This window comes from Ctenocephalides felis, unplaced genomic scaffold (assembly GCF_003426905.1).
Source record: "Ctenocephalides felis isolate EL2017-DRISC unplaced genomic scaffold, ASM342690v1 CF-g0.4_SCAFFOLD_01170, whole genome shotgun sequence".
NCBI lineage: Eukaryota > Metazoa > Arthropoda > Insecta > Siphonaptera > Pulicidae > Ctenocephalides > Ctenocephalides felis.
In genome coordinates this window covers 83053274-83070463 of record NW_020537324.1, presented here as the reverse complement: position 1 = coordinate 83070463, position 17190 = coordinate 83053274, and the positions used below count along the sequence as shown (strand labels likewise).

The 17190-nt window shown below is 26.9% G+C and overlaps 2 protein-coding genes across 4 annotated transcripts in view; one reads left to right on the top strand and one right to left on the bottom strand.

The window, feature by feature from the left end:
- LOC113365719 (phosphatidylserine decarboxylase proenzyme, mitochondrial-like) overlaps positions 1 to 10845 on the top strand; it is a 39467-nt gene extending 28622 nt beyond the window's left edge. Inside the window, exons 2-9 of one of the 3 annotated variants that reach the window (XM_026607245.1) lie at positions 1705 to 1871; positions 1947 to 2083; positions 5376 to 5542; positions 5614 to 5753; positions 5812 to 6054; positions 6129 to 6281; positions 9009 to 9297; positions 10672 to 10845. In XM_026607245.1, coding sequence (XP_026463030.1) covers positions 1705 to 1871; positions 1947 to 2083; positions 5376 to 5542; positions 5614 to 5753; positions 5812 to 6054; positions 6129 to 6281; positions 9009 to 9297; positions 10672 to 10750 — 1375 coding nt within the window. In that variant the 3' untranslated portion in view covers positions 10751 to 10845. Of the gene's footprint in view, positions 1 to 1704; positions 2084 to 5375; positions 5543 to 5613; positions 5754 to 5811; positions 6055 to 6128; positions 6282 to 9008; positions 9298 to 10671 lie in introns of all 3 variants that reach the window. The other 2 variants (XM_026607246.1, XM_026607244.1) reach the window with 2 other exon arrangements.
- LOC113367804 (serine/threonine-protein kinase greatwall-like) overlaps positions 1 to 14800 on the bottom strand; it is a 56307-nt gene extending 41507 nt beyond the window's left edge. The window contains 2 exon segments of the mRNA XM_026609384.1: positions 14500 to 14585; positions 14663 to 14800. Of these exon segments, the coding sequence (XP_026465169.1) occupies positions 14500 to 14536 (37 nt within the window). The 5' untranslated portion in view covers positions 14537 to 14585; positions 14663 to 14800.
- Between the last annotated feature and the right edge of the window lie 2390 nt (positions 14801 to 17190).

The window sequence follows — 17190 nt, the reverse complement described above, 5'->3', positions numbered from 1 at the left end:
TTTCAGACTGATTTTCATAAGCCAAGAATTATATGTGATTGTAGAATAAAATAAAAGTAAATATTGTTTTTTAAAGAACAGTAAACATATAAACCTTGTTAACTAGTACATTTATATTTATTTAAAAATTAAAGTGCTTTTAGAAAACTATATGAAACAAAACATGAGGTGATTATGAAATCCTGTTGTTTATTATTTACCTATTCATTTAAAGTTAAAAATAATTAGTAATTTTGTTGCATCAAACAACTATTAGTGATTAGTGAATTTAAATATATAACTGGATAAAAATAAATAAGATGAAAATTAGATGAAAAACTTGAACTTTAGATATTTGTAGAGAAAAAATTATTGAAATTTTGGTTGGCTTAAAATTCATTTCAGAGCTATGGTTTCTTTGACAAAGTTTCTTCAAATCGATGTTGATACATATGTAATACTTTTGCAGCCCAATCATCGAATTAAAAAAAAGATTAAATAACAAAATTATTTATTCCATTAAACGTTTCGACACTTGATGTGTGTTATCATTCAGTAATCTAAAAAAACATATTGCATAAATACAAAGTTTATATAAATATAAATATATAAAAAGGAGAAAATTATCCATACCAAACAGAAAAAAAATAGAAAAAATAATTATGATGTAAAATTGATTGAACACTAAATTTGTGTAAAATAATAATATACTGTTTTATTAACAACAAGAAATGAGGGAGACATATTGCCCTCCTATAATGTTATTAATAGCGTTGCATTATAGACACTGATCAAGGTTACAAAGCAAGTTTAGTGACGGAGTGGAGCAGGGTGTGAGAAACGAAAGGGGAAAGACTTAAATCAAAAACTCCCGCTGATAGGGTTATTGATTCTGTTTACAGGTTGGACTGCAATGATTGCAATAGATGTTACATTGGTGAAAGTTCCCATATATACAAGAGGTTTAATCAACATATTTATAATTCTAGAAACCCAAATCAATTCAAAACGATGCTTTCAGAACATATGATAAACCTGAACCACACTTTTAACATGTCAAATCCTTCCATCTTTTACATTGAAAAAAAAATTGTGACCTTAGAAATATAGCTTAGTCTTTACTTATATCCCTTAATACTTCTTGTGTCAACAAACGTAATTCCTCTCATCTCTTACATGACAGTTACAAAGTCATCATTAATTTCATGAAAGTAATTCTATACATTTTTTAGAATCTTTCGTTTGTTATATTTCTTCTCTGTTTCTCTTTCCCCTTTCGTTTCTCACTCCATCACTACACTTGCTTTGTAACCTTGATCAGTGTTCATAATGCACCGCTATTAATAACATAAAATATAGGAGGCAATATGTGCTTCCTCAATGACTCGTTTGTTAATATAATAGTATATTATATTATTATTTTACACAAATTTAGTGTTCAATCATTTTACATCATAATTATTTTTTTCTGTTGTTTTTCCTGGTTTGGTATGTATAATTTCTCCGTTTTATATATTTATATTTATTATCATCTTTGTATTTATGCAATATGTTTTTTAGATCACTGAATGAGGACACACATCAAATGTCGAAACGTTTAATGGAATAAATAATTTTGTTATTTAATCTTTTTTTTAATTCGACGATTGAACTGCAAAAAATTACAAATATATATATATATATATATATATATATATATATATCTAATTTTGTTTCTATTTTTAGTGTGAAGAATGTGGGTAGTTTCAAGAGTCTCAAGAAGTACGCCTGGAACGAGATCAACCAGAGCTGTGCCCAGAAGCACTGCCTCAACAATGGCAATGGCACTAGAATCCATCATTTCAGTACTACTGGGTCAACGAATGCTTCGGGAAACCAGCAAGGTGGTGGTGGTACGTTGACAAAAGGTATGACAAAAAGTTGGAAATGGAGAAGTGTTCTATCCGTTTTCGACTGGTGGATTTTAGCCGCAGGGGGATGGGTGACCTGGAGAGGCGTCCTCACCAGATGGACCCCCTTGGGAATCTGTCTGATTGTCGCCATGCAATGGAGATCGAGGAGAAAGGATGGAGGAGCCGATGTAAAGACTGCTAGCGACTTTGAGGTCAGTCGGGGGAAAGGAATAGAGCAAAGGGTCTAATCTAAACTGTTCTGAGTTTACATACAGGAATAAAGCGGATATTGCTATCTATCTATATATGTGTGTCGGATGAAATACGGTGATATTAGTTTTTTAATAAATTAGATTATAAAATGGAAGTAAGCAATATTGGTGGATGCATTATCAATTGCATCTTTCGAACACATTGCCAGCTTCTATCTTATGGGGGCAATTCTGCCGCAACAGAGCTTATAAAATAGCATTGTCATGACAACCCTCTATTATGCTTGTTCTTGCAATTGAAATGAAAATGTCTATCAATTTGCTGTGCGATCAGTCGTATTTCACATATAAACAAGCAAGGAGCAATCTTATGATAACTGCAAGATCTAGAATTCTGTTATCATAACATTCTTCCTTGCTTGTTTATATATAAAATACGCCTGATCGCACAGCAAATAGTTAGACATTTTCACAGAGTCCACTACCATAAGAGAGCGGTGCCATGACAACGTTATTTCATGTACTTTTTCCTTATTGTCATGAATATCTCAAATATTTTCGAGAAAACTCATCGATTTTAGTATTTATTGTCATAGTAAGCGTAATAAAGTATAACATACTTAAATTACAACTTTATGCAACTACCCAAAGTAATTTTAAAAAAATTACAACTTTTCTACTTTAGCTCGAAAGCATTTTCAGACTTTTATGTATTTTTTCCTTATTGTCATCAATATCTCAAATATTTTTGAGAAAACTCATGAATTTTAGTATTTATTGTCATAGTAGACATATTAAAGTATAAGATACTTAAATTACAACTCTATGCAAAGACCGAAAGTATTTTTAAAAAATTACAACTTTTCTACTTTAGTTCGTGAGCATTTTCAGGCTTCTGAAAATATCTCAAATATTTCTGAGAAAACTCATAGATTTTAGTATTTGTTATCAAAGTAGACATATTGAAGTATAACATACTTAAATTACAATTTTATGCAACAAAGGATTTTTTTTTTTAAATTCAACTTTTATACTTTATAACTATAGTTTATGATCATATTCACCTGAAGCTACATGAAAGCTACTTTTTTCAAATATTTACAAATATTTTAAATTTTTCTGGGAATACTCATCGATATTTTATATGCTCTGTTGCGGCAGAATTGCCCCATTAATATTAGTTTTAATCAATAGTTGATTCAAATCAATCACACAGTCATGTCGTCTTGGTTTTGGTTTTTGTGTTTGTATTGCGTCTAGATTTTTTGTTGAATCGTTACACACATATTCATCAGGGTAGATTCGTGTCATTCACATTGGTTTTGTGCATTAACAAAGAAAATTTTTATAGGACTTAAATATTAAAAGATAATGAAATATCTTATTTGAGCACTTGTTTGATATTTATATATATATATATATATATATATATATATATGCATAATACATTTTTTAATTACTGCATGTGCTAAATGAATTCATATTCCATTTTAATTTGTTTTACGATTTGCAAATGCAACAATGCAATCATTCAGTGATTGTGTTTTGAATTTTGCATGCTGTATGTAATACCAGCTATATTATATATAAATTACAATATTTTACAACAAACAAAAATAGTTTTAAAATATTTTCTTATGTACTTTTTTGTTATATAAAAATATTTCAGTCTATAAGTCCATGAAGACTTTGAAGTACGTCTTCTATAAAAGCATAAATATCTTGAAAAATTCTTAGAGAACTTATTAATTTTAATGTTTTTTGTTAATGTAGAGATATTGAAGTATAACATACTAAAATTACAACATTTTACAACAAACGAAAGTTTATAAAAAAATGCATCTTTCCTTCTGACCTTTGTGACTATTTACATGAACTTTTTTCATATAATGTCAAATATCTCAAATATTTTTGAAAAAACACATCGATTTTAGTATTTGTTGACATAGTAGACATATTAAAATATGATATATTAAAATTTCAACATTCTCCACAACAACCGAAAGTATTTTTAAAATTCAAAACCTTTTATTTCAATCTGTGTGTTTTGTATTTTTGTCAAAGGCTTTTATGTACGTCTTTCGTATAAGTACAAATATGTCAAGTTTTTCTGAAAAAACTTATAGATTTTAGTATTTGTTGTCATAGTAGACATATTAAAGTATAACATACTTAAATTACAACTTTCTAAAATGAACGAAAGTATTTTTAAAAAATTACAACTTCTCTACTTTAGTTCGAGAGCATTTTCAAGCTTTCATGTACTTTTATCGTATTGTCATAAATATGTCAAATATTTCTGAGAAAACTTATCAATTTTAGTATTTGTTATCATAGTAGACATATTAAAGTATAACATACTTAAAGTACAACTTCATGCAACAACCGAAAGTATCATTTAAAAAAATTACAACTTTAATAATTTATTTCGTGAGCATTTTCAGGCTTTTATGTACATTTTTCTTATTGTCATAGATATCTCAAATATTTCTGAGAAAACATATCGATTATAGTATTTGTTGTCATAGTAAACATATTTAAGTATAACATACTTAACTTACAACTTTATGCAAAGTCCGAAAGTATTTTAAAAAAATTACAACTTATATAATTCAGTTTACGATTATATTCACTTAAAGCTTTCATCATGTATTTTTTTCAAATAATCACAAATATCTCAAATATTTCTGAGAAAACTCATGGAATTTAGTATTTGTTGCCATAGTATACATGTAAAAGTATAACGTACTAAAATTTTAACAATATAGAACGGACAAAAATATTTAAAAAAAATCTAGAACTCTACTTCAGCATCATAATAGATATATCTATATATTGTGTAATTGAAAAAAAAAACACTACACCCTTTCTTATAATAATAATAAAGTGATAAATTACAAATGTTTCGAATTCTTAATTTGTGTCATCAATAGCGAAATTTAGTAACAAAATTAACATTTTAATAAATTTTATTTAAATAAAACTTTTTTCTAGTCATTCATAAAATATGTTAATATATATATATATATATATATATATATATATATATATATATATATATGTTCATTTATTTATTTCTGGTATTACATATATATTTGTGTTGCTTTAAGGATTAAAAATTTTTAAATAATCACCTAAAAGCATGCACACTTATGTTTTGCTTTTTTTTTGAAGACTCCCATAGCTCGATAAGTCTTGATTTTTAGAAAATCAAAAATTAGATTCAATTAAAAACAACTCTATATTTATTATCCATTATCAATGACCAAATTTGTAATATTTCCCTAAATAGATACAATGCTACACATCGTTGCCTCTGAGAATGTTCTCGAGATGTTTTGGATGGTTGGCTGATTGTCGAGTTCCTACACCTTTAAGACCAGTCGTTTATGGGTGCTACGCCAGTGCCTTTGGGGTCAATATGCAAGAAGCTCTAGTCACAGATTTCAAACAATATAGGTAAGTAAAATATAGATACATAAATGTATCTATCAGCACTTGAATCAATGAATTATAACTGTTTGTTTTAGGAGTTTAGCATCATTTTTCTCTCGTCCACTAAAACCTGATGCCAGAACCATAGATCCAAATAGTTGTTTAATTTCACCTTGCGATGGCACAGTTTTGCATTGTGGAGTTGCTGATGGAGCATACATCGAACAAGTCAAAGGTAACATAATAGTTTCTCATAATAAAATCATCCTCTTATATATTTTTTATTCCCCCAGGAGTCTCTTACAAACTGGACTGTTTTCTGGGTCCTCCAACGTGGTGCCAAGCAGATGAAAAATTAGATGAAACAAATGATATGAAAGTCATCGATGTGAATAAATTTAGTTCAACGAAAATTTCAAATGTGGACAATCCGTTTCACAGGACGGTTATGCACAGTCGAGATGGAAGCTCTGCATTGTATCAGTGTGTTATTTATTTGGCACCAGGGGATTATCATAGATTCCATTCACCAACAGGTGAGTAAAAAATATAGGATAAGTGATAGTTCACGAAATATTTATAAATATATAAATCTATTATTCTGTTTTAGTGTGGAACCCTGTATTCAGACGGCATGTTCCTGGTGAATTATTATCAGTGAATCCAAAAATAGCAAATTGGGTCCCTGGACTCTTCTGCCTTAACGAACGTGTTCATTATGTTGGAACATGGAAACATGGTTTCTTTAGCTTTACAGCCGTAGGTAAGTAATAAAAATATCAATCAAAAAATTTGTTGAATACCCCAAACCTGCTACTTTTCTTGTGTTTCATAAATGAATTTGAGAGTAGACATTTTTTGATTTAACAGAATTGCAAAGTTAAGTAATTTTTAAACTTTTTTTTTATCAATAGTGGATGAAAAACATTTTTTTACAAACGTTCAACTTTAATAAAGCATTCATTATTAATTAATATTTTTGGTTGGTTTGGTAGAATTTAATTTTAATAATGCACAAACGTAGATTAATTAAATTTCTTTTAAATTATGCAGAAACTGAAAAAATAAGCTGTTTATTCCCAGCCTTAAAAAATTTGTACTTCTCTCTTCTTGTTGATTTTAGGCAGATTTTCTATGAAGTTGTATTTATTTGAAAAAAGTACATGAAAGCCTGATGTATAAATAATTGTAAACTAAAGTATAAAAGTTTAATTTAAAAAAAAAATATTTTCTTTGTTGCATAAAGTTGTAATTTTAATACGTTATACTTTAACATGTCTACTATGACAACAAGTACTAAAATCGATGAGTTTTCCCAGAAATATTCGAGATATTTAGAATCAAACGAAAAAAGTACACAAAGTCTTGGATAAAAATACCTATAAGCTAAAGTAGAAAAAATTTAATTTTTTAAAAATACTTTTGTTTCTTGTAGAATGCTGCAAATTTAGTATGTTATACTTTAATATGTCTATTTTAACTACAAATAATAAAATCGATGAGTTTTCTCGGAAATATTTGAGATATTTAAAATTATACGAAAAAAGTACGTGAAAGCCTTTGATAAAAATACCCATAATCGAAAGTAAAAAAAATGTAATTTTTTAAAAAATACTTTCGTTTATTGTAAAATGTTGCAATTTAAGTATGTTATACTTGAATATATTTACTATGACAACAAGTACTAAAATCAATGAGTTTTCTCAGAAAAATTTGAGATATTTATGACAATAAGGAAAAAGTACATAACAGCCAGAAAATACTCACGAACTGAAGTAGAAAAGATGTAATTTTTTAAAAATACTTCAAGTTGTTGTATTAAGTTGTAACTGAAGTATGTTATACTTTAATATGTCTACTATGACAACAAATACTAAAATTGATGAGTTTTCTCAGAAATATTTGAGATATTTATGACAATAATAAAAAAGTACATAGAAGCCTGAAAATGCTCTCGAACTAAAATAGAGAAGTTGTAATTTTTTAAAAATACTTTTGTTTGTTGTAGTAAGTTGCAAATTTAGTATGTTATACTTTAATATGCTTGCTATAACACCAAATACTAAAATCGATGAGTTTTCCTAGAAATATTTGAAATATTTTTAATTATGCAAAAAAAATACATGAAAGCTTTCGATAACAATACCCATAAGCTAAAGTAGAAAGTTGCAATTTTAAAAATTAGTCTAAAAAGTTGTAAATTTTAATATCATACTATAACATGTCTACTTTACAACAAATACTAAAATTGATGAGTTTTGTTAGAATTATTCGAATATTTAGAATTATATGAAAAAAGTACATAAAAGCATATGACAACGGAAAGGCTAAAGTAGGAAAAAAACATTTTTTAAAAGTACTTTCGTTCGTTGTAGAATGTTAGAATTTCAGTATGTTATACTTTAATATGTCTACTATGACAACAATACAATACTAAAATCCATTTTCTCAGAAACATTTGAGATAGTTAGAATTATATGAAAAAAGTACACAAAGCCTTCGATAAAAAATACTCCTGAACAAAAGTAAATAAGTTGTAAATTTTAAAAAATACTTTCGTTCGTTGCATTTAAGTTGTAATTTAAGTATTTTATACTTTAATATGTCTACTATGATAACAAATACTAAAATCCATGAGTTTTCTCAGAAATATTTAAGATATTTAGAAACATATGAAAAAAGTACCTAGAAGCCTTCCATAAGAATATCTATAGTAGAAAAGATATAATTTTTAAAAATACTTTCGATTTTTGTATGAAGTAATAATTTAAGTATGTTTTACTTTAATATATCTACTATGACAACAAATACTAAAATCTATGAGTTTTCTTAAAAATATTCGAGATACTTAGATTTAAACGGAAAAACAAACAGTGTAAAAAGTCGAAACTTTAATATGTTATACTTTGACATGTCTACTTTAACAACAAATACTAAAATCAATGAGTTTTCTCAAAAATATTTGAGATATCTATAATTATATAGAAGAAGTACATAAACCGAGTGTCTTAAGAATTTAGTCTGTTCTGGTTCTGATAAGTGAAATAAAAAATAAATTTCTTTAATAGTTTATGAATGTATTTCCCAATTCTCCATTATTTGGTTTTCCTCAATTTATTTCTGAGAACTCTACATATTTGTTGTATTTATTTTTAATTGCCATCAAGTCTGTCAATCTGTTGAAGTCGAATCTTTTTAATTGGTGATTAAATTTGAGTGATTGTCCGAGTCAAAAAAATAAACCTTATTTAGACCTATATGTACTTGTTAGTTACTATTTAGGACCTATAGACCCCTATCAAACACATATTAGAACATTTCATATATTTTAGAACCTTGATAACTCAATTTATGACCTTAGGTACAAAATTTCTCAAAAAATCGTGCTTTTTGAATTTATGTCACATTACTTTTCCCAAAATATCCTCAGTACCTTAATTTACACCTGCCTCATTTCACTTATTAATACCACTTGTCCTTTATCCCCCAGGTGCTACAAATGTAGGATCAGTAAAAGTCTACGCCGATGAAACTTTATCCACAAACCGATGGAGAGGTTGGCGTTCGACGTTACCGACTTTAAAAAATCGACCAAAAATCAATGAACCACCTCCACGAGAACATTGCAACGAATGCAACATCAAAAGTGAGATTCGATTTGGAAAAGGAGAGCTGATAGGACATTTCAATATGGGATCGACCATTGTGCTCGTTTTCGAGGCACCAGCTAACTTTAAGTTTGCTTTGAAACCGGGAGACAGAGTTAAGATGGGACAGAGGTAAATGGACATATAATGAATAAATAACTAGTTGGTATTGGTTTTTTGCCTTGAGACAAGTTACATGAACTTCCCGATTTGTGTAAATAATAGATTAAATCAATAAAAAATAAATTAATTTATGAGTAGTTAAAAGTATTAGAAGTGGATTTATTAAACATTATTGAAAATCGAACACGTCAACCCGGTCGGAGTATTTTTTAAAAGCAAATTTTCAAAAATCAATAATTTTAATAATTGAGCCAGTTTTTTGTAGGACTTTAATTGTCTAGTATGTTCATTAAGACCAAGTACTCTATTGTTATACCAAGTAAATCGTCTAATTTTAATTTTAACAAATGTCAAAAGAACTACTCATTTTCTCAAACTTTGATGAATTTTTAAAATTAAACTACTTGTCGTAAGGCCGTAATATTTCAGTAAGTTCTATAAGACCATGATACTTGTATATCGCCCAAAAAGTTCCATGAAAATCAGCTTAATTTTTTTTCAACAGTTAATTACAAGAAAACGGCTCGGTAGATTTTCACCTAAAACTAATCAGTACCATTCCCAACTAATATCTTTCGAACAGTTTTTGATTATTTAAAATCGGTTCGGTAGTATGAGCTTAAATGTGGACGAAATGTTTAACACTTTTTTCCAAATTATAAAGAAACGGCTCGGCCGATCGTCGCACAAAACTGAGAACGATAATCCTCATCGAGATACATCAAATGGTTTTTAAATTTCTGAAATCGGTTCAGGCGTTTTTGAGCAAACGTCGATGAAATGCCAAAAAGATTATACTAATTTTTGCAAACTTTGACGAATTTTGAAAGCTAAACGAGTTGTCGTAGGGCCGTTATATTTTAGTATGATCTAGAAGACTATGGTATCTACCGTAAAAAAATAATAATAAAAATCGACGAAAAAAATTTTGTTAACACCTTATTACAAGAAAACGGCCCGGCCGATCTCTACCAAAAACTAATCAGGTCGATTTCCAACCAATATCTTTCGAACGATTTTTGAATTTTCAAAATCGATTTAGAATTGTGGGCTAAAACGTGGACGAAAAACTTTTCACTTTTCTGCTATTTACGAAGAAACGGCTTGGCCGATCGTCGCACAGAACTGACAAACAATAGTCCTCATCGATATACATCGAATGGCTTTTAAATTTTTGAAATCGGTCCAGCCGTTTTTTGAGAAAACGGCGATTTACGGCAAAAATCTGTTCACATACACGCACACACATACTTTTTCCAAATTCGGTCTCATTCGATTAGCTTCATAAAATTAGCGAATCGGATTTTTTGATGAAAACAAACTTCTCCTTCGGGAAGTTAATAATAAATAATAATAAATAATATAATATTATTTTTTCCTTAGGCTCGGATTCCTTGGACAATACGTAGAACAGTTGACGACAAAGGATTCATCAAACGACAAAGATGAACATTGTATATAAAGCAACTCGAATATTAGAGAACAATTTCAACGATATATTTTTCCTAAAACATTTGTTGTACTTTGTTTTAACGACAACTATAAATATATAGATAATTACCAATCTAATAATGACTATTAGCATAGCTTTACCCATTCTCAAGTTCGATTGAATATTTTTTATACATATCGAATTTATAATTGTTGCTTAGTAGATTTTATATTTAATGTAATGTGTAAATTACTATGTAATTTGCAAGAGTAAACGACGTTGTTCGAATATATTGCAATTAAATTGCATTTTTAATGTCTTCTATAATAATTGTTATACTATTGATTGAAATAATTTTGATCAAGATTATTGTATTAAATATGCATATAATATATATATATATATATATATATATATTAGGGTGGTCCTTAAAATGGTCATTTTCGAATTTCCTTGCTCCCAGGGGCTCAAATGGTTCCATATTGATAAAAAACAATTCTCTGAAAGTTTTAGCTCTTAATATTAACGTTTAGATAGAGCGCAATTCAATCAAAGTTTGTATGAAAAGAGCATGGAAAAAATTTTGAAAATTTAAAAAAAATGTTTTAGGTATAACTTAGCGACAAATGAATGTGTTTTATTTATTCATTTGTTCGCTAAATTACATCTAAAAAACATTTTTAAAATTTTTGAAATTTTTTTCATGCTATCTCCATACAAAACTTTGATTGAATTGCGCTCTATCTAAACGTTAATATTAAGAGCTAAAACTTTCAGAGGATTGTTTTTTATCTATTTGGAACCATTTGAGCCCCTGGGAGCAAGGAAATTCGAAAATGACCATTTTAAGGACCACCCTAATATATATATATATATATATATATATATTACCAAAGCCATAATTATCTGCGACTGATAAAACCTCCACAAGAGACTATCAAAATTAAATTCACCAAATTCTCTACAAAAATCTTTCACAATTGGCCAATCTTTACAGTCTCCGATATGTGAAGTATTATTACTATTAGGGTATTATATTTCAATACTAGTTAGATTATATTTTTAATTGAGTTTTTTCAAGAGACTTTGAAAGTTTTCTGAAAAAGTTTTGTACAAGTTAGATATATAAATAGATTTATACAAATTTGCATTTTATGAGAATGTTTATATCGGTAGCATTTTGTAAGGCATGTTTATATATGTAGCGCGTTTGTAATTTTTGAACAAGTTTTTATGTGATGTAATAATATTTTAATAATTAAAATTGAAATTTTATACAAATTGGTGTTTTAATAATGTAATCAAACTATTATATAATAGATATAAAGAAGTCGAGTTTGTCAAATATGGAGATAAATATTATAATGAAAACAAATTAATCAATTATGTATTTTTTTTATGGAATTATATAGCCGAGAGCATTCTTCAGAAAGCGAAAATTTTATGGAGAGAATTTAAACATTCTTGATTTTTTATAAACAAAATCTACCCAGCAATATTTCAACTTAAAAAGAAATTGATAGTTCACTTTTATAGATATCTTATTTAAATATTATTCAACTTGATAATATTTTCTATTTCAACCTTGATCAAGAATTGCAAGACGAGACCAATTTCAATTACTTGTCTAGTAGATAAATTATAATAGTAAAAATAAATCAAATATAGATAAGACAACTATTTGAAAGTATATTTACAATAGCTCATAGAACTCTTAAGTTCTGTTTGCTGTTTGAAAAATGGTAAAAAAAACTGTATCGAATAAAGATTGTGATATCAACCTTTGAGATCTAATTGAAAATCAATATAAGATTTCTTATTTAGTAGATAAAATATGTGTTCTAGTGAAAATAGCTCTTCTCGGGCATTAAAAATTATAATAATAAAAGTAAATCAAATATAAATAGGACTACCAATAAAGACTAAAAAGCCTCCTGGTGGAAAATATCATTGAAATAGTTCAGAAGTTCTAACAAGAATTGCAAGACAAGACCAATTTCAATTAATTATCCAGTAAATGAACTCTAATTTTAAAATATTAAAAATAAATCAAATATAGATAGCTCAACTCTTAAGTTCTGATTGGTGTTTGAAAAATGATAATAATAATTTTATCGAATAAAGATTGTAAGATCAACCTTTGAGTTCTAATTAAAAATCAATATAAAATTTCTTATCCAGTAAATAAAATGTGTTTTCTAGTGATAATATCTATTCTCGGGCATTGTTTCTAATAATAAAAATAAATCAAATATAGGTAGGACAACTAATAAAGCCTAAAAAGTCCCCTCGTTGATAAGTATCGTTAAAATAGCTCAGGAGTTCTAATTTGCAGTTCAAAGTACAAAAACAAAATAAATGAATTATTGCCAAAGGACAACCTCCAATTTAAAAACAATACAAAATCAATTTCAACTGATCTCTTCATTTTCATAATAAATAGTTTGATGTCTCAATATTATAAATACAAAAACATGAAGTCATATCTTGTAAATGTTGGATATTTTTCAAGTTTTTCTTCAATTCACTAATGTAGATATAATGCCAATCAATAAAATAATAAATATAAAAGGTCTAAATACAAACAGATGACTTGCCAAATAATAATTTGCCAAATGTAGACATTAGTATTAAAAGAAAAGGAATTTTATCAATTACGTAAAGCAAACAGCCTTTTATAGAAGGTAAAGACTACGGAGAGTGAAAAAATTAAACCAAATTATTCAAATTTATCAATACTATTAAAAACAAACCATATAGTCGCCTGATCACAATTTATAGTTCATAATAAGAAGATATCGAGAGTTTATTTTTGTTCCCCAACATCGAATAAGCATTGCGAGACAAGACTCCAAATGCAATTGAAAAATAATTATTGATGTCTCGATATTATAATCATCATAATTATATCAATAGCCTTACAATAGCAGATCACAAAACTATAATTCGTTTTCATCAATACCACAAATAAATATTGTTTAACGTGAGAACTGGAAAGTACATTTTGTCCCCCAACATCGAATAAGAATTGTACTACAAAACGTTGAGTAAAAATTCCAAATTAGGAATAACAAAGAATAATCCTTGACATCTCAATATTAAAATTATTATAAATATAGAAATGAAACATCATACTTAAAAGATCATAAAATTATAGTTCATATTCATTGATACCAATTGATTATTGTTTAATGTGATAACTCGAATGTACATTTTGTCCCAATATCGAATAAGAATTGTACTACAAGACGTTGTGTCAAAATTCCAAATGGAGAATAATTCAGAATAATCTCTGACATCTCGATACTATATTTATTATAAATATAAAAATTAAACATCAAACCTGCCTTACAATAGCAGATCAAAAAACTATAACTCGTATTCATCGATACCACAAATAAATATTGTTTAACGTGACAACTGGAAAGTATATTTTGCCCCAACATCAAATAAGAATTGTACTACAAGATGTAGTGTAAAAAATTTCAAATGGGGAATAGTAAGAATAATCTTTGACATTTCGATATTATTATTATTACAAATATAAAACCTAAACATCACACCTGACTAACAATAGCAGATCAGAAATTAAAGTTCAAATGCATCGATACCAATTAATTATTATTTAACGTGACAACCAGAAAGTACGTTTTGTCCCAACATCGGAGAAGAATTGTACTACAAGACATTGTGTAAAAATTCCAAATGGGGAGTAGTACAGAAAAATCTTTGACATCTCGATATTATATTTTTATAAATATAAAAACTAAAAGACTTACCTTGTAAGCATTGATGTTCGTACAGTGACAAATACATTTTTCTTCATGAAGGAAATGTCCACATACTTTCCATAACGTCAAACATCCTACAAAAAAGTAATTTATATCAAAACACTTACACAACTGAAATTGTATTCAAGATGTAATTTTGTATATTACTTACATGTTTGACGTTTAATTTTAACACTGACATTATGTCAAGGTGCAACACTTCAATTAAACACTTAAGACAACATTAGATTCTATTATAGTTAAATAAAAACACTTAAATCAACCTTATTTTATATCTAACGTTCACTGACAAGTGTCGTCCATTACTGAAACGTTTTTCCTTCGTGCGAAGTTAAACGTCAAAAACAGTGTTGCCATCGTAATATAAATTCAAAATTTGAACAAAATTTATTTAATTTATTTTTATATTCGTTTTATATATTTATTTAATATCTAGAACAGATAAATATCTAATTTATTCATTTTTTTGTATAATTTTCCAATTCTAAGAAAATATATTGTTGAATCAAAATTGCACAATTTTATTTTACAGTTGCACAACCTGAAGGGAACAAGTTGTTAAAATGGTTGTTAAATACATAAAACGCTTTGCATAAACTGCTTTATTTTAAGTTAAAAACGTAATAATTGAATATGAGAGATATATTACTTGATTGTTTAGTGGTTTATGTCTACTTGATATCGTTGATTTTCGACAATTTGTTCCTGAAACCGCAAAATCTTGTGCAAACTCACGCTGAACTCAAGTAAGTGATATACAAATAATTTAAGCATATCTCTCAATATAAATCAATAAACTTTATCATTTATATTCAATCAATTTCACTATCAATATAAAATATCAATTTTACATATACTTCTATTGTTGCAAATGTATTTTCTAAACTTGGTTAACTGTATAAGATTACAACCACTCAAACTGATGAAAACCTTTGTCACAATTTTATAATAACACTTGCACCAAAATCTTAGTCCTGTAAAATATGTCTCTTTCCCATTATTAAAAGTCCCAAATATAGAATAAGACTTTATGTTCATCTATATAATTTGAGATACATTGTAGAGTTGTGCATTGCTTGAATTTTTTACATATATTTTCATTACATGACATATATTTTTTGGATTACCCTATATAAACATCATAGAAATATAGAAACTTATTTTAAATAAATGCTGATCACACATTAAATTATAAAAATTATATATATAAATAAATAAATCTAGACCCATCGGTTAAAAGCCTTTTGTTCTGATTAAATATTTTATAAAACCAAGCGTAAGGGTAAATTGTTGATATTTTTATAAATATAGATATTGGACCATCTCAGTGATAAATTATTCCTCAGTAAAAGTACATTGATATGTAAAAATAGTTTCTTTTGTAGTACATTATTGATTTGAATCTATAGTGCCAAATAGATTTATCGATATAAGGTAAACTTTATGTACTATTTATCCAAATTTTATGTATTTTTTAATATTTTATCTATTTGGCCCTATCAAATCAATCCAACAACATATATCCATTAATTAAAGTAATGTGTATAATTGTTTTGCATAATTATTTAATTTGTATCTATTTATATTTTAATTTTAAGAATTGACATAGTAACATATTTGATCCTTCGACAACATTCTAATCCTCGTTTCGAGAATTCCAAATGCATTAATTAAATTTAGAGATATATAATAATATTTGTCAAATTGTTGATAGGAAGATTTTTTCTAAACAGTTAAAGCTATAGGTACATTGTAACATATATAAAAAATCTCTTTTTAATAGAATAAATCTATTAAAAATTGATTTTTTATATATATTTAATCATATTTGTTTTATACATTAAATCTTAATACATTTAAAAGCCTAAACATACATATACAAATGTTCCCCGTTATTGATTTAATTAATTTGTATAGTAATTTCTTCTCGATGTCACATTTATTAACATTTATGAATTCTTAAATGATAATAATATATTATTTATGATTTTTAAATTACAATGTAATTACACTTGCACACACATACAGAAAATTCATTTATATGCCACAATTATATATATTAATATTAGTATGCACATTTAATTATATAATACACTTAAACATAAATATTTTTATCATCTAAAATTCTTTTACAGTATATCGAACAAATCATTTGTATATGTTCATTCAATTTGTCATAAGATTTTTACGTTTATTATTAATTATTCAAGTTAAATTTAATTAATTTACATTGAAGCACATTCGAATTAAATTTTTTTTCCGAAGAATAATCATATTTACATAAAGACTAACTATAAAAATTGACATATATGTTGATCTATATACAATTGGCTAAACAATAATAATAATAATATATATCCTATTAATATATATATTTATCTTGTTTATCAAATAATTATTTGATAAATCGATTACAAAGAATAACTTTTTGATAAAGTATTCATCCCGAATTTATTTTCATGGTGAAGTAGAAAAAAAGCATAAAGATTCATAAAAATATATATTTATATTTACTCCAGTCAATGGAGGATTTTGGGTCTGAACTTTTTTTACTGTGCTCTAATTTGTAAGAAATTTTGGAATTAGGTTCATCTTACCCTCAAGTTCAAAAGTGAAAACAATTTGGATTTGAACATTGAGCCCTTTTATCGCTAGACAACAATTTCAATATCAAAGGAT